The sequence below is a fragment of the Helicoverpa zea genome, chromosome 7, assembly GCF_022581195.2.
Source record: "Helicoverpa zea isolate HzStark_Cry1AcR chromosome 7, ilHelZeax1.1, whole genome shotgun sequence".
NCBI classification, from domain to species: Eukaryota; Metazoa; Arthropoda; class Insecta; order Lepidoptera; family Noctuidae; genus Helicoverpa; species Helicoverpa zea.
In genome coordinates, this window is record NC_061458.1 from 11,257,286 (window position 1) to 11,275,667 (window position 18,382).

The 18,382-nt window shown below is 35.0% G+C and overlaps 1 protein-coding gene across 3 annotated transcripts in view; it reads right to left on the minus strand.

Moving 5' to 3' along the window:
- Positions 1-18,382, minus strand: part of LOC124631773 (calcium-binding mitochondrial carrier protein Aralar1) — a 31,744-nt gene that overhangs the window by 7,019 nt on the left and 6,343 nt on the right. For all 3 annotated transcript variants that reach the window (XM_047166370.1, XM_047166369.1, XM_047166371.1), the window contains 5 exons: positions 15,401-15,539; positions 13,227-13,403; positions 10,103-10,389; positions 9,413-9,651; positions 2,125-2,215 (listed from right to left, as the gene is read on the minus strand). In XM_047166370.1, coding sequence (XP_047022326.1) covers positions 2,125-2,215; positions 9,413-9,651; positions 10,103-10,389; positions 13,227-13,403; positions 15,401-15,539 — 933 coding nt within the window. The remainder of the gene's footprint in view (positions 1-2,124; positions 2,216-9,412; positions 9,652-10,102; positions 10,390-13,226; positions 13,404-15,400; positions 15,540-18,382) is intronic.

Here is an 18,382-nt window from a genome sequence, read left to right on the forward strand (position 1 = left end):
GTACGTTCTAAATACCGATAATAGCCATTTAGCGGAATAGCATATTTAGTGGGTCGGTGTGCAATCCAGCCAGGACTTGAGTACTAACTTGGCTTAACACTCTTTTTGTTTGCTATCACTTTTAGACCTTATACCAATAACATTCATAAGGTTGGAAATTGATTGTTGTTTTTTTTAATATTGATACCATGTCAAACCTTGCTCAGTATTATAAATGGTAAGTATTTATTTATTGTAAAGTGGCCTAGCAATGTATGTAGCAGTTATACATGAAAATGGGGTGACAATGTTCATATTTACAATGTTAATAAATTGAACATGCTGTTTTAAAAGTTTTATGAATAAAGATTAAAAAATAAATGTTTATTTTTGTGTTTTTTTTTAGATCCCAGAATATTACAATTTTCATTCCAATACCTATTTTGGTAAATTATGTTCTTAAGTTTTATGAGGTAAGAGTTTTATAAAGAACTAAAACTATAAAGAATTAAGTGTTTAGATAAGCGACAGTGAATTTTTGGTAGCTATAATTTAGCATACATAAATTGTGAGCAATGTGCTAAGTGTATTTACACTTGACAAGAATGCTTGAAATTGGTGCGTCCACAAACACGTTTTGCGCGCACACAAATATATTTAGACCCAAGTTCACCGGCATATTAAATGGCCGTTTCCATTAAAACAACTGTTGAAACTTAAGCCTGACAATTCATAGTGGATAGGTAAAGTTGTTTTAAGAAAGCTGTCGGTGACCTCGGGCTTAAAAAAATGTAGCTTCTGCGCCAATCGACTTTCAATTCCTTTTTAGAAAATATGAGCCAATCTAGCGCATGATGTCACAATACATTGACTGTATAGCATACCTATTCAAAAATATTTTAACAGGTCCCTGATTCAGACAGAATGACAATCTTTACTTTGTTATCTATACTAATATTATAAAGCTGAAGAGTTTGTTTGTTTGTTTGAACGCGCTATTCTCAGGAACTACTGGTCCGATTTGAAAATGTATTTCAGTGTTAGATAGCCCATTTATCGAGGAAGGCTATAGGCTTCTTTTTATCCCGATACGGGAAGTAGTTCCCACGGGATGCGGGTGAAACCGCTGGCAGAAGCTAGTGTAAATATATTTTTTAGTGTCTGTAACTTTAATAGACAGCAATATTAACGCAAGCTGACATCACAACTACCAAAAACCCACTGCACCAAGAAGTAAAAGACAGAAACATCATAACGACCTTACTTACCAGAATGCGTTCCAAACAGTACACAAATCGACAAGGCTCTAACATAGTTACCTCCTCCTTATTAAGCGTTGAAAGAAAGAGAATAATAAACCTGTCAGTTAGTGATGTTTCCAAAACACAACTCTTATAGACCCACCGAGTTCTGTTCAGATCAGCATTTTGAACTCAAACTCTTAATCAAACTTGGTTTCTAAACGCACTTTTGAACGTCAAAATTTACAAAAGACAGCCACCAAACGATCACGTTGACCACTTGATACTGGTGCGCTGTTTTTGGCAGGAAGAAGTGGCTCAACAAACTTCTAGAAACATTGATTTGATGATTACATTTTTAAATATTTACCAAGAAAAACGGGAGTTACTAAGGAACTGCCTGCCTTTCAACTTTCCTATCGATATTATATACCTCTCAAACTACATAATGTTTCATCAGAGATGTTACTTTTTGTGGCACACCTTCGGTGTTGAACAACACAATAACGTAGATTTAATAAAACCCTTTTTTGTATGTGATTGCAATTTCCCAAATCTAGTAGTATTGACCTAAATGGTTCTCAAACATTTATGGCCTTACTACAAAAACTTTAACCACTGTTTTACACTTGTCTAAAAAAAATGTGGCTCCAAAATGAACCTTATGTCAACGTCATAATTTGACATTTTTTTAGACAAGGCTTAAACTGACGTTAAAAAGTTTTTGTGGTAAGACGGTATGTTCCTATTTTGGCCATCTGCACAGTTATCTCGGTAGGTCTGCACACTATATACATTAACTCTAAATAACACTAAACATACATTTCAATACGAGGGCTGCATCTGTAGGAGCGAGACAGCATTATGGCATTAGTACGAGTGTGAGAGCGACGGCAATACTTACGGAGACGGCTTTGATTTCGGCTACTCGGCGGGTCACTTGCTTGAAATATTGCTCAGGAGTTATAGAGTTGAGATCATTGTATACGATTCGGCTGTAAAGAGAAAAAGAAAATTATAAGAATTTTAGTCTGGTCACACTTGTGGTCAGTGTTGCCATTTTAGGAGATTAATTTTGAAAAGATACTTTCACTTTCAAACACATCATTCAAACAGGATTTTCGAACAGTTAGAAAGCTTATAGAAAATTGCCAGAAAAAAATTAAGACATAATAAGTACAAAATAAATTATTTTCTATTAATTGAGTACAGTCAAAATCTGTGCAGTTTCCAGCCTCATTCAAATCAGTGAATTCTTGTATGTTGCAGTAAACCTATTTTATATAGGGTTGTGATTTTAAAAACTTTTATATATCCTTTTCAAACTCAAGCATTTTCCTCAAACCATATTTAACCAACCCTCGAGACACGGAACTCGGACTGGCGACCCACGCGCCATCTTTCTCTTGCACACTGACGACGGCAATGTAAATAAACTATAATCATTAGAATATAAAAAGAGGTTTTTATTTTTTCTGTAGGATAGTTTTTGAGGGACCCGTGTTTCGATTACCAGGGTTAGTTTTTAGACGGGTCATATATTTTTTACTAATCAAAAGACATGTTGATAAACCGGTTTCACATCAACTAAAAATTAAAGACATATGTAATGTGGCAAAAAGAGAGATAGTTTCTAAAAAAATCTCTCTCTTATCTTTTCTCTCTTTTGACGCAGTCGGGGCTTTTTTCTAAAATTTGTTTATTAATATCGGCCACGCATTTGATTTAAATAGTCAACTAATCACCCTTTGCGTGACGCTGTTAGTTAAAAATACAAAATAATAATGATGACTAAACGTAATTAGATTAACTGCATTTATTACCAATTGCATAAGGCTTGGTGACGAGGAACTAAATTGGTTTATGAAGTCAAGATAAAAAGTTATTTTATCTAGTAGTAAATAGTAAGTACGTAGATAAGATTCGTTCAGCCCACATTACGTAGGTACAACTGACATTGAATTTTTTGGAGGTCGAAACAACACGTGGGAATGTGTACAATGACAAATTATTATTAGAAAGGTCGAAGATTTTTTGAGAGAAGTAATTTTATTTTTAGAACTTTGTTTATTTCTATGAATGTTTTCAAGTTCAATCGGCCAATGGACGCTTTTAGACAGCAGAAGACACATTTTCGAGTAAGGGAAAATTAGTGGAAAACTTGACATAGAATTTAGAAAGATTAAAGAAATGACTTCGGATGGGATGAAGGGTATTTTTTTTTACAAATGCCTCGGTTATAGGTAAAATAAACAATCTTTCAATTTAATAGGCAGGTATCTGACTGAGACTGTACATCTTATTACAAAAATTTGTGTAACTAAAATCCAGGTTTAACCATGGCTTATTGACCCGGGATTTCAGTCTCCTTTTATAAAAGTCCATATATATGTTGGTAATCCCATTTCAAAGTCCAATTAATAATGTGTAAAATTAACCCTGATTGTGTTCATAGAATTATAAGCATGTATTATTACCAAAAATACACAGGGAAATTAATAAGTGAGCAAACTTGCAAAATAACTAGAATTACTATCAATAAATTACGCACAATTAAAGGTAAATTATAGCCAATATGTTAAATGAGCATCTAACTTCAGCCCTAATACTTTGGACATAAAGTCGAAAATTGTAATAATTTCAGAACTTATTGTTTCTGGCGCTAAGGGAAAATTAGTGCAAAATTAAATTAATATTGACATAAGTATGTAGTTCCCCGAAGCTATTAGACACATATAGGTAAACGAATTGTCGTCATATATAATTAATTAAAAGGAAATTAAATTAATGTACTGGTTTGCGTTTTATTATGATGTTGAATATCTGTTTAGTTACGTAATTAATAGACTATGGTGACGTAGATAAAAAATAAAAATAAAAATAAAATAAAATAAGCCTTTATTGCTGCTAGAGTTTAACTTAAACAACTACTAACTTATATAACTATACATTGCATTAAAAGATAAAGGTACCTAACAATAAAACATTTTAACTAAGATATACTCTCGGCATTCGGTTTGTCTCTCCTCTTAACAGCTTGTCTTTCGACAAAGGCCTCCTCTAAGGATTTCCACTTGCTTCTATCCTTTGCTGTACGTAACCATTCTGGTCCAGCCACTTGCTTCAAATCGTCTTCCCATCGCTTGGGTTGTCTTCCTCTACTTCTACTGCTTTCTCTAGGATACCATTCCGTTATTAATCTGGTCCATTTCTCTCTCCTTTCTCTCAGCATATGTCCTGCCCAGCGCCATTTTAATTTTCTGCAGACTGTTTGAACTTTTCCGAACTTAGTCCTTCCTTTGATATTTTTTAATTGTATTTTATCCCTTCTTCTTACTCCCAATACGTTTCTCTCTATCCCATTCTGACATATATTTAATTTATTTTGTTGTTGTTCGGTTAAGGCCCAAGTTTGGCATCCATATGTGAGGCAAGGCAGTATGCAAGCATTGAAGACCTTTCGTTTCTCTGACATAGGCATTTCTTTATTTTTCATTATTTCGCTCAACGACCAGAATCTTCTCCAAGTGTTTGCTATTCTCCTTTCTATTTCTTTCTGCATGCTCTGTATCGGTGACACCAACTGCCCCAAATAAATGTACTCGTTTACGTATTCTAACTGATGATCATTGACTGTGATAGCATTTTTTTGTGGAGAATTGCTCATTACCTTCGTTTTTGATAAATTCATTGTAAGTCCTGCCTTTGCACTTTCGTCTGATAATTGCTGTAGCATTTTTACTAAGGTCATCGGGCATTCAGAGAAAAGTATTAGATCATCAGCGAATCTCAGATGTCTTAGTTTCTCTCCGTTTACATTGAGTCCGAAACTATCCCAACCCAGTCTCCTGAAGATCAACTCCAACACAGCTGAAAATATCTTGGGCGAAATAGGATCACCCTGACGCACACCTCTTTCTATAGGGAACTCTTCCCCTGCCTTTTCCAGTTTTATTTGAGCTGTGCTTTTTCCATAAATGATTTTTAGTATTCGGATGTACTTTTTATGGACCCCTTGTTGTTCTAATGATTCCCATATGTAATGGTGTTCCAGTGAATCAAACGCCTTGTTGAAGTCTACGAAACCCAAAAAATATATTTTGTTATAATCTCTATATTTCTGGAGAATCTGGCGTAGGACGTGTATGTGGTCAACGGTTGAGAAGTTGCTCCTAAATCCGGCTTGCTCCCTCGGCTGGTTTTCGTCAAGAGTGTTAGTCATTCGTAACAGAATTATTTTAGAAAAAACCTTGTATATATTGGACATTAAGCTTATTGGCCTGTAATTGTTAATATCTCCTTTATCTCCTTTTTTGTGCAACAAGACTATCATTGATTTCGTCCAATCATCTGGGATAACTTCCTCTGATATTATTTTGTTAAACAAATCGGTTAATTTAGGGACAATCACTGGCATAGACATTCTAAGGAGTTCATTGGTGATCTGATCGGGGCCGGGTGCTTTGCCTAACTTTTGCGTATTAATAGCTCTTTCTGTTTCTTCTTTTAGAATAGGTGGTATAGATTCAGTATCTTGTCTATCGTCTATCATAGTCGTAGCCGGTTCATTATTTTTACTTTTGTATAGATCCTTATAATATACCGTAGCAATATTTAATATATCCAATCTTTTTGCACTACTCTTCCCTTGTTTATCCTTCATATTTGGCATCCAGTTCTTCGTTGTTTCTAGTTCTTTGAACGCTTTCTTTACTCCTCCTGTTTTCTTTATATGATATTGCAAAGTGTTTGCCCTTTTTTCCTTTCGGTCCTTCCTTATACTTTTGTTGATGTTTTTACTTATTTCGGCGATCTCCTTTCGTGTTTCTTTGTTTTTCTTGCCTTTTAGAAGCAATTTTCTTTGTTGAAGTAATTGATTTGTTGCAGTAGATAGTGTGGCTTTATTATTTATGGATACTTTTCGTGCTTCGGTTTTGAGAGTATTTATAAAATTACAGTATGATGCCTCAATTGGTTTGTTGTATTCTTTTTCTTCGTTTTTCTCCAAAGTTTCTTTTAATCTGTTCATTATCTCTGCTTTATTTTTATTATCTACATAAGGAACCGAAACAGCGTGCAGTCTTCGACTTTTCTTTGTGTTTGTCCCTCGTAACGTAGCACGAATCATTTTATGGTCCGAGTTAAAGTTTAAACTATGTATAATTGACAGATCTTTAAAAAAATTTGGTTTATTGGTCATAATATAATCGATTTCATTTTTAAAGAGTCCATTTGGGGAAATCCATGTCCATTTCTTGTTCTTTTTCTTTTTGAAGAAACTATTTAGGATACTTAGTTTGTTTTCCAGACCGAAGTTAACCAATCTTGCTCCATTTTTGCTCCTGCAGCCATAACCGTGTCTTCCCACCGTGTACTCTTCGCCACTTTGACATTCCCCAATTTGTCCATTGAAATCGCCCATTATTATTATATTTTTGTGAGCAGTGTCCACAGTATTTTGTAAAGTTTTGTAAAATTCTTCTATTTTGTTAGTATCTTGTTTATTGAATGCTTCAGTTGGCGAGTAAACCTGGATAATTGACCATAATTCGTCTCTGCTATTTTGTACGGGCAGTTTTATGTTGAGTAATGCTATTCTTTCTGATATGCCTTTCAATTCCTCGATTCGGTCGGTAAATTTCCTTTTTATCATAAAACCTACACCGTATTGCCCAGGTGTCTCTCCTTTGTAGTGCAGTATATACTCCCCGTGGTCTTCTATTCCTTCTCCTAGTCTCCTCATTTCGCTTATTCCAATTATATCCCAATTAATTTCGGCGATTGCTGTTTCAAGTTCTACGAGTTTCTCTGGGGATTTTAATGATCGTGTATTAAGCGTCGCTATATGTATGTCGCAGGTATTAATACTTTTTTGTTGTTTGTCTATCCTTAGAGGGTGATGGTCATTTTCCCCCACGATGACCAGTCGGCTTGGGGGAGGTTGTAATTCTCCTGTTGAGTGTATTTTTGTTTTATTATTTTGTTGTATTTTCCGGTTGCCGAGCGTTAGTTGCTACTGCTTCTTGTTTGTAGGGACGTTAGTAAGAGAGTTAGATCTTCTCATCACGTCATATGCGTTGGTTCTATTTGCCTTAAAGAGTGCGGTGGCTTGCTGTTTTTTAGGTTGATCTGGAGAATACGGTGAAGAAGAAGTTTCACGTTTTCTTTTCTCATTTTCTTTCACTATCAGCTTATCATATTTCAAAAACGCTATTTTCCCCTTATTCCGTTCTTCAATCAATTCCGCCTTTAACGCCCTTCTTTTTGCCAGAACTTCTTTTGGATAGTCTTCTGTTATATGAATATTTTTTAGTTTTTTCTTGTTTTTCATTACTTCATTCTTTTTCCATGCACTAACAAATCCGAGGAGTGTAGGTCTTGGTTTCTCACTTGTATTTGGCTTTCCAATGCGGTATATCTTATCAATGTCATATCCTTCTATTGGTGTACCTAATTCCTCTTGAAACGTTTCTTTTAGTTTTTCAAGTAACTCCTCTGTAGATTTTTCTTCTTCTAATAGCCCGTGTATTATGATATTTTTGCTTCTCTTCTCTCTGTCTAAGTACTCCACTTTTTTCTCTAAATTTTCAATTTTAATTTTTAAGTTTTTATTTTCTTCTACTAACGGTTTTAATTTATCCTCCATTTTTTCCATTATTGTGTTACTCAACTTCGTCGTTTGCCTCTCCATTTCAATTTTCATTTTGTCAAATAGTAACTGAAATTGTTCTTCCATATTCCTTTTTGTTCGTGTAAAGGAGCGTTTTTATAACAAATTTGTTTGTTGGTAACACTGAGGTGACGGATGACAATGACAGATGACAATGGCAGGTGTCAGTGTCATATGACAATGACAGACGTCAGATGTCATATAATGACAGATGTCATATAAGAAAGACTGTTAATTTCTATGTGTTGGCACAATAGCTTTTTTCTATATTGTCAATTGCTAATAATTCTAACCTCAAAGTTTTGTTGACTTTGTTTCTTCGGAAATCTTCTTGTAGTCGAACAAAATTCGATGCTTATTATTGATAACTTTGTAATTTCACTTATTCCTTCACTGAGTGTTATTTTTATGATGAAACTGTGGCTAAATTATTTTAATATTTAAAACTTTGTGGAGCGTTGACACTTTGATGTTTACGTTACGAAGACCGGAAACCGAATTTCAAAGTCGGAGAATGAATCGTCGGGGAATTCCGAAGTCAAAATCGGTTGAACAAACAGTAAAAAAGGTTTAATTAAATTTCTAATGTTATTTTAAATGGAGTATAAGTATATTGCGGTTACTACGTTAAATGTTACTCTTACCAAATATGTACAATTTGTGGTTTGCGGAAAAGTATGGAAATTAAACAGTCACTTTTATTTGCGTAGCGAGTTCTATCGTTACCTAATCGTTTAGTTAAACCACATAGGTTGACTGTTTCGTAAGTTATAAAAAAACTACTTCACGTGCCAAAATAATTGAGGTATCGATAAAATATATCTATACCGACTAATATCGATACCCATCCGATTTATCGATACATTTTATAGATGTCCATATATTACTTTCTGCTAGACAAAGCAATGAAAGCTTGTGAGCAATTTTTTTGCACAAATAATATTATTTGGAAATATCGTCTTTAAACGATATCAGAACTATGCTGACTAAAAAGCATCCATGTTCCCTCTGGAGCTCTTAATGTACAAGTGCTACTCTCTGGAAATCTATCGATAAGTTACGCAGGCAAATAAAGTTCGGCCCTGAGATTTGTAGTCGATAGAAAACTATTTCCTACCCTATGCCTATTTTCTACACCTTTTTTTTAACGATGTCAAAAATCATCAAATGACCCCTCCCGCTGTGGGTTAGCAGCGGCGAGGGAGTGTCAGATTCTTACTGACTAAAAACCGTCGTGTTCCGTCGTAGGCCTTTTATGTACCAGGGCCGCGGTAACTCTTTCGAACAACCCGCAGCCCCGGCAGGCTTTGGCCCTACTGGGCCCCGCTGTTCCGTCTAGAGACCTTAATGTACAACGGCTACACTCTAGAAATCTATCGATAAATCAAGCAATTACCCGTCCTTATTATCAAATAAAATCAGCCCTGACATTTTTAGTCGATAGAAGACTACCAAACTCCCAAACTTTATTTTTCGCACCCCTGTTTCATCAACAACCAAAAAAATATTAATTCCAACTTACCCATTAGTATGATGTATCATATCACAAAGCGTGAACAAGATATCGACTTCCAAAGGCGTGATCTGAGACATCATCTGCGCAGAATGTAAGAACTCTTCCTTCGTCACTTCCTGGGTTCGAGTGCCGTTTGTCGCGTTTAAGTAGACACGTTTGATCAGTTCCATGTTGTTTAGAAGAGAATTGAATGCCATGTAATAGGGGAAACTGATTTTTCTCTCGCCTTGAGGGAAGCCGGAGGCCTGAAATTGTGGTAGATATTTGTTAAATTCAGATTTTTACTATATTCTTTTTTTAAACTGTTCTAAGTACATATTTATTATAACGAGATTTTATTGCTTTGGCTTGTTGCTTGACTTTGGTTGACTCTAAATGTTTGATAAGGTGTGAGTTTTTCTTGTTCATTTTTAGTTTCGTTTGGAGTAATTGCCAGATAACCTTGCCAGTTAGTATAGTAGATATTTATTTAATCATGTATTTATGAACCACACAACAAATCCAAAACTTTGTCAGATTTCTTCAAAGAAATTATGTGTACTGAAAAATTACACAACCAACTATGAACGAATTCTCTTTTCATGGGATTCGAACCCAAGCCCAAATATTCAACAGTCACAATTTTAAACCATCACATTTATGAAGACGTTATTAAGATACTACATTTAAAAAAAACAAAAGAAAAACCCTACTCACATTAATAACTTTAGTACTCAAATCCTTAGTCAGCAAATGTTTCTTCACACTCAGCATGATGTCCCTAAAATCTCCCGCGCTGATGAACCCTGAGCCATCTTTGTCGCATTTCTTGAAGGCCTCCACTCCATACTCCTCGTGGAAGTCATGGAGAAACTGGCTGAACTCCGGGTAGGTTACCAGCCGCTTCTTGTCCTTGCCGAAGTATAGACGGACGAACGTGCTTTCCATGTTGAAAGGCAGTTTCTGGTGGAGGGCCGTTTTGCGCATGACTTCCGCGAATTCGTCTGGAATTTTAGTTATTGGTGGGAATTAGTTATGACTAAGTAATAGTTTGTTCCGAACAATAGGGTATTACATGCATTTTTGAAATATATCTTAAATAAATTCTTTAGTCTTGATATATCTCTAAAAAATTAAAAATATTTTTTTTTCTCACGTTATGTACGAATATAAATTAATTGTTTTATCATAATTTCAAATTTCGCGCGTATTTCGCGAAAACGCGGCACACAACGGACGCCATGATTGTTTTTTGGTCATGACGTCATTACGCTACTACAGCTGTCAGTAATACATATTTTGATAGGGTCATTTCGCCTGTTGGCGACCATTTAGTGCAGTTGGCAAGTTTGACGGCGATAATTAAAATGCTCCAGCACTCATTTCCATGTCAAATTTGTGTAATGTATTCCTTATATACTCTATTTTAAGATTAACTTTCAGTTGTATAAGAAATATCTTACGTTTTCTATTTAAATCGATAAACCTCAGAATTAGGCGTTTTACCCAGTTTGCGTCCACAAAATCCAATTCGCGTCCACCCATGGTCCAGTGCTCGTCCAGCGGCTTTGAAAAGGAATATAGGGGTGAAATTGTTAAGAATTAATAAAGAAAGATTGTATTTGAACAATTTCTTTATTTAACAATACACTTAATTATTAAAAATCAACATTATCATCATTTAAAATTCACTTTACAAAATAAAAATAATTCTTCTCAACATTGGTTTAAGTAACTTAAAATTAGGCAATTAATTTTGAAACTTGAAGAATAAACAGTAATCAATTCTGTTAATTTTACTCTAAATCACAGGGAATGCTTAAGATCCGCCTTGATTATACTAAGTTTTTGGCCATATTATTTTTTTTTATTAGCCTATGCTGTCCCACTGCTGGGCAAAGGCCTCCCCCATAGCCTTCCATTTTTCTCTGTCCATCGCTATTTGTGGCCAGTCCGAGAGGAAGCTGTCCAAGTCTTCTCTCCAGCGTTTTCTTAGTCTCCCTCTCGGTCACCTTCCATCCTCAGGGATCCAGTGTGTGGTGATGTTGGCCCACTTGTCCGGGTGCATTCGACTTCAACTTTGCAGACTTATTGCCTAAATCTACTATGCCCGGATCTTGGACCGGATAATGGTGTTGCGTAGGTATCCGGTCACTAAGCCGTATGCTGAGCAGGCTACGCTCCATGCTCCTTTGGCATACTTTTAGCCTGGACTTTTGAGATTCTGTCAAAGACCAAGTCTGAGCGCCGTAGGTTAGGATGGGCAGAATACACATGACTAGTTTCCGCTTCAGACATAAAGGGAGTTCTCCCTTCATGGACCAGTAGCTCTTCCAGGCGTTTTCGATCCGTAGATCGATTTCCTTTCATATTAAATTAACAAAACAATTTAATAATTTTGTGTAAACATACAACTAAAAGAATTGTTGAGTCAATATGTCAATAAATTATCAGACAAGGTAGCATATTCTTTGCATATTTTTTATCGATTTATTCTTCTCTCGAATAACATTTAACGCTTTATTTAAATCTTCTTCTGTGAATGTTGTCTTTTCCTTCTTTTTTCCTGTATCGGAAGAACTTATCTTAAATGAAATTACTTATATCAGTTGATAATTTAATTATAACCACGTATATATCTTAATAAAAAAATGTACTGTTTAATATATTAATATTAAACAGTATGTTTTAATTATTTTTTATAAGCAAGTATTTAACGAAAACAGTGGACGCAATTTGGTTTATTATTATAGAGGATAGTTTTAGTTCGCGTCCATTGTGGACGCAAAGTGGAAGTTTCGTAAAATTCGATGTAGTAATTCGCGTCCACCTTATTTTACTCGTTAAATATAAAAAAAAACATTACCAAATTCATAATAAACATTATACTTTTATTCATCATTAAACTGTAGAAATAGCTATCTATCCTAAAATTCACATAAAACAATATAAAACTTACCATCAAACACGCCGCTGCACACTAATTTTTATCTAAAATTCTGCGTGTTTTCGCTTTCTTGTTGAAGAGCCTAGACTAATTATTTTTTCTAAAAGGATTGGTTGGACGCACAGAACGTTTGTCTATCTGTGCGTGCCTCTTATACATTAACGTATTAGCGGTAATGACTTTTCGTTTGATTAGTGTGTTAATTGACTTGTTTTCGAGGATTTTTAAAAGGAGATCGGCAAAATGGACGCGAACTGGGCTATGGACGCGAACAGGCGAAATGACCCTATGTATTGAAAATTTTAACTGACACTACCGTAATGACGTCATTAGCATGGCGGCGACATTTCGTAGTGTTCAAAGACAGATAAAAAAACCTAAAAACTTAAAACTGCAATAAAAAATATATTTATGTACCTTACGAAGTGAAACTAACATTTCCCGATTGCTTTTCCTCTAAACAATCATTGTAATTCACTTTTAATTTTTTTCTCATCTAGACTAAAATACCCTATTAGACTGCAAGCTAGATCTAAGACAGAAATTGATTTTAAAAATACCCTAAAAAATATCAGAAAAGTGTATATTTAAACTAGATCTCTCTTTTTCGATACAAGTTAGAGTAAAGTCTGGAGTTGGTTAAAAATCATAAAATCCTAAACAAATAAGTGAAAAAAATGGTCAATTATACTCTGATGTCTTTATTTGCTTCTGTTTCGGTTACTTCAACTGGGAACGTAAAATGCGTTCCCCATTATTTTAAGGTCGAGATTTTGTTACATCGAATATTTTTCACCGTTAAATTTGAACGCCTTGCGGAGCAGATATTTACTTTATCCGTCTCATCTGAAACGTAACCTCTATATCGAATCCAAAAATGCAAATTCCTCTCACCAAAAGCAACAAGTCCATTGCCGTTAGTATCGAACAGCTGGAAGGCGGTCTTGTACAGCGCATCGGGAACGCACAGCAGCCCCTCAAACGCCTGGAACTCCGAGAACGAGATGTACCCGTCTTTGTCCATGTCCACGATGCCCGCGATGAGCTTGACTGATTCCGCATTGTAGTCATCTGGAATTGAAAACGGTAGCATCAGATTTTGAATGAATTAAGTCACCAAAGGTCCAAGCGATGGAGAGGCCTTTGCCTAACCAGTGGGACAGGCCACGCTAGGAAAAATAAGTGGCAAAATAAATAAAAAAGGAAAACAAAAATCAATTTTATTAAAATTAAAAAGCTACTATTTTCTGTCCCAATAAAGATCCCAGGATCATTTTTGTTCTACCATGTCATGATCTTCTTCATGTCATCATCTACCAACTAAGTTGGGGTCGACTTCCAGTATAACAGGATGCAGTGTTTTTTTTTTATTGGAAAGGGCAGATCCCAAATATGGCCCAGTTACAGTTATCATTTTAATTATGCAATTGAAATGAGTGATTCAAAAAGATATATCAAAAAAAGGTAACTTAAACAATAATCTGCCAGATAAGCCTTAATTTGGATATAATGAGATTAATATTAAATAATAGTAGCTAATTTAAATCACATTAATCATTCATTGTACACGATGCGTCCACGCACGAAGTGACGTCATAATTCAGATATCGTGGTCGATAAAGCAATCATATTATTATTCTTACTATTTATGATTATACGAAGTAATTTTTAGAACAAAAGTTTTATTCGAAGTAATTTTTTACCACGACTTGAAGATATTTCAAGCATAATCATAATATATATCTTCGAATGGTATACTTATCCCTCATTCTACGCTTCTATGGGTGTGTGAAGCAGCAAGCATACTACATGTTTTGAAATAGGATGAGTATATTAAGCACCTGGTAAGAACAAAAAACATTATTTGATTATTCTTGGGAAGCACGCGCCAATGAGAGGCTCTTATGGAGACGCGACCTGCGCACCGGAACTGCAATATATGACGAAAACTGGCTCGACAACATTAAGCAGAAAAGGCTTCGCATTAAGAACGCTGCATCCGTGGTCGACCCGCGCTTCACCTGCGACAAATGCGGCAAGAAGTGTCGTGCAGCTATTGGCTTATTTAGTCATAAAAGAAAATGCTTGCGGCACTAATAACCGCATAGACAAGCACTGCCACAATCATCTGTCCGAGATGCTCTGTGGCCAATGATGATATACTTATCGAATGAATTAAAGATAAATTATCGTATGATGTATTTTGGTAATACAAAGTTAATCTTACTAGTGTTATATTACCAATATTAGGGTTTATCTTAATTCTTTAAGACGCGATGGTTTGTCATTCTCAAAGTTTATTGGTTAAAAATAAAAATAGCAGTCTTAAAATCAATAAGTATCTTTTAAATTAATAAAGTGAATATTTCGCATGCCACTGTCTTCAATCTTCTGGTTTCATCCAAATAAGGGCTGAGCAGGATCAATGACTGCCACAATGTTTTTCCCGAGTTCCCAGTACTTGGAAATCCCTATCATATACCCTAGTATTTCTAATCTTGCGTACAGGGGACTTTTTCTAAGTTCTCGCAATAAAAAAGAACTCCGATAAATAATTCAGTCTTTTGTCCTTAAGTTAAGAAATTGTGTTTATTATATTCTAGACTAGCGACCCGGTCCGGCTTCGCACGGGGTAACAATATTTCCCCAGTATTTAATGTATGTTATTATACATATAAACCTTCCTCTTTAATCACTCTATCTATTGAAAAAAACCGCATCAAAATCCGTTGCGTAGTTTTGAAGATTTAAGCGTACAAAGGGATATAGGTACAGAAAAAGCGACTTTGTTTTCTACTATGTGATTCCACTGAGGATAATGACAGTGCTCATATTTCTGAAGACCCCATTTCACTTCAAACTAGTGATGTCTTATAAACAACGCTTATGCAAGAAGAGGAAGTCCAAAGCTTGCCGAAACCGCAGTAAATATTTTTCGCAAGAGTTCGGAAAAAAGGGAAAGATACTTATTTAAGTTTTAGTGAGCCAGTAAAGTGTGACGCCCCATTCTGCAGGATCCCTACGAAAGCCTATCATCAGTCCAAAATTACTAGAGTAAACATACTAACCTTCTTCGAATAGTCCTAAAAACTTCCGTACAAAGTCTTCACTGGTGATGTGCCTTTCACCGTTTTTCTCGACGGTGGCGTATTTCAGGAATATCTCATGGAGGCGATCTGTGTCCGCCCGTTTAAGATAACCAGCCCCCTGTGAACAAAAATTGCATTAGAAAAGGTAAGGCGAAATTGCTATGGCACTATGACGCACGCGAATATTTCTTCTGGTCTACTCGCAAACAGCAACATATATTCATATGTAACATTTCTAAAATCCCCGAATAATTGCAACGTTTGGTCTCGCGCCGAGTTGGTACACATTTTGGTGGAATATTGACATTGAGAAGTATGCCTCATCAGCTTATATTTTGTTAGGTCGAGAAAAGGACATTTAAAAAAATACAATCATCAATCATCTCGTTCACTGAAGACTTTTATCTAAAATTGGCTAGAATACGTATGTTCTGAAATTATTCCTTAGGAAAGACTTGCTGGTGGGATTTCCCCACCAGGAAATTCCTACTTAACAGTTAGTTGGTGTCTAAATTCAATACAGACTTATGCCAAAGAAACTGAGATAGTGTGTCCATAATTGATGTTAGTAACAGTTTTTTTAACGTTTAAATAATTTCTAGTTTGGAAATCTTTGGGAGCAGCTACAATTTAAAGAGTTTCTTTTTGATGAAAAATGGAAACGCGTGAACGACTGAAGATATGAAATGACGCGCGTACGGTGTAACACAATCGGTTGACAATAATTGCAAATTGTGAAAACGCACTTGACCTACTTTACTTTGATATGACTTGTTTGTCGTAGCTTTCCGATAGTGAAAATAAGAGACACATTACATTTTATACAATGATCGAAGATCATGCTTTTTTTAATTAATATTAATAAACAATAAAAATGTATTGGCGCTGAATTAATGAATTAGGATATATTCATTAGGGAAATTAATACAATTGTGGTTAATATTGTGAAAGTACCTAACTTCTAACAACGCTAGTACGTACATAGTACCTACATATGTGTATAGAAATTACAAATGTAAACATGTCACGCAAAAAACCAGCGGATAAAACTTAAATAAAGGCTAAAAGAAAAAAGATAAATACCTATATTTTTATGCAATTAATTTATATTTTTTTTAATTAGTCCCTTATTGTTGTAAACAATTGATACGAGAACAATAAAATACATTATGGCCAAATGTGGGTCAATTACCGAAGACTGGTAGGAAAAGTGTTGTTCTTTTTTTTCCTTTATTTAACGTTAAAAACAAATGTGTACCTACAATATTAAGCTAAGGAAGCATTGAAAAACCTTAGATATCTGTCTATACTAATTATATTATAATTAAGAGGAAACATTTTTCTGTTTGTACCTTAAAGGCTTCGAAACTAATGAACAGATTTGAAAAATTTCACTTTCACAGTTGAAAAGCTACAACTCTTCCCGAGTAACATAAATTAGGTACCTATATGTATTTTATTTTAAGTAAAATAAATAAATAGTAATAAATAATGACTATTTCATTATCACATGACGTCTGATTTATTTAAAATACCAGTATAATTATGTCATTTTATCATGTTTCATCTCATTTCTCAAGTGACGCAATTCTCACGGAATTACAAAAAAAAAAAAAAACTGGTCGTGTACAGGTATAGTCATCATCAATAATGCAACATTACGTATTAAATTATATTGCAATTTATTGCATAAACCGGAATTTATTTGCGAGAAATTATGACGAAGTTGCTCTTCGACGGATATATCCAATTACGAACGTCCAGATAAGTGTACCGAACACAAGAATCTACGTAAGCAAATCTTTTAACTGACTTCCTGAGAAGGACGTTCTAAATTAGGAGTTCGTATTTTTTAAAGATCGCTGACAGATTAAGTATGGACAAATAGATTAGAACAGTTTTCGAAATGGCAATCCAATTTCATCTAGGATTGGATCAAGATGTTATGCAGGATTTTTTAACGAAGTGTGGCTTGGTTTCAATACACTACATTCCTCTACTATATGCACATATAGGAATCTGCTTCCCCTATAACGAGCTGTAGCTGAATACCAATATTTTACCTACTTGAAACAATGGTTTGACCCACACGATACAGCTATCGCGTAATCCGATACCATTGTGTAAATCTTATTTCAGACTTTCCGATTATGTATCAAATATAAATAGCCTTTAAGACGCAATTAGAAAATATCGATTAAAGATGTTAATGTACGTTTGTTTACAGTAGGTAAATGGTACGTGTCAAAGGCCAACATTTTCCCAATCTCACTGGGAAGTACGGCTTTCGAAACAAGTTCTAAGAACTAGCGAAGTGTTGTGATTGATTTATCGATGTTTATCTAAATCGATACGATTCTGATAGGTTCAGAGTACCAAAACTGCAGAAGTCTCCCTGTAGTTTGATTGGGCGCTTGATAAGTAAGTTTGAGATTTATGGAAGTGCCCACATTACAAAGATCAGATATTTGACCGGTATCAGACCTTTGATCAAATTAACGATTTTCTTTAAAAAAACAAAATTCCAACCATTGCGCCAAATGACGGCCGACTGTTTAGTCTGCCAGCGGCGCGCCATTTTTTTTTCGAACAGTAGCGCTTTGTGCGAATTTATGAAATCGGCGAAATCACTCATGCGGTTAAGACTTACCTGCGTCATACAATATTTATAAAAGGACTGATGCACATAATTGCAATTTGCACTGACAATGATGCAAGAGTCATGAGTTCATGACGGTTATGATGCTTTCAATTGGACTGATAGCCTTTTTGGTCGATTTGTTTGTTTGTTGAAATAAAAACAATGATGAAAGAATGATGACGCCTGTCTATACCATACAGGGGGTAGATGACATCACTTAAACTAGGACATCTATTCCTTTTACGCCTAGAAAAAAGGTTTTTTTTTTCATTTGATAATTATAATTTTTGAGATTAGTAGTTAGCTACCCATAATGGAAA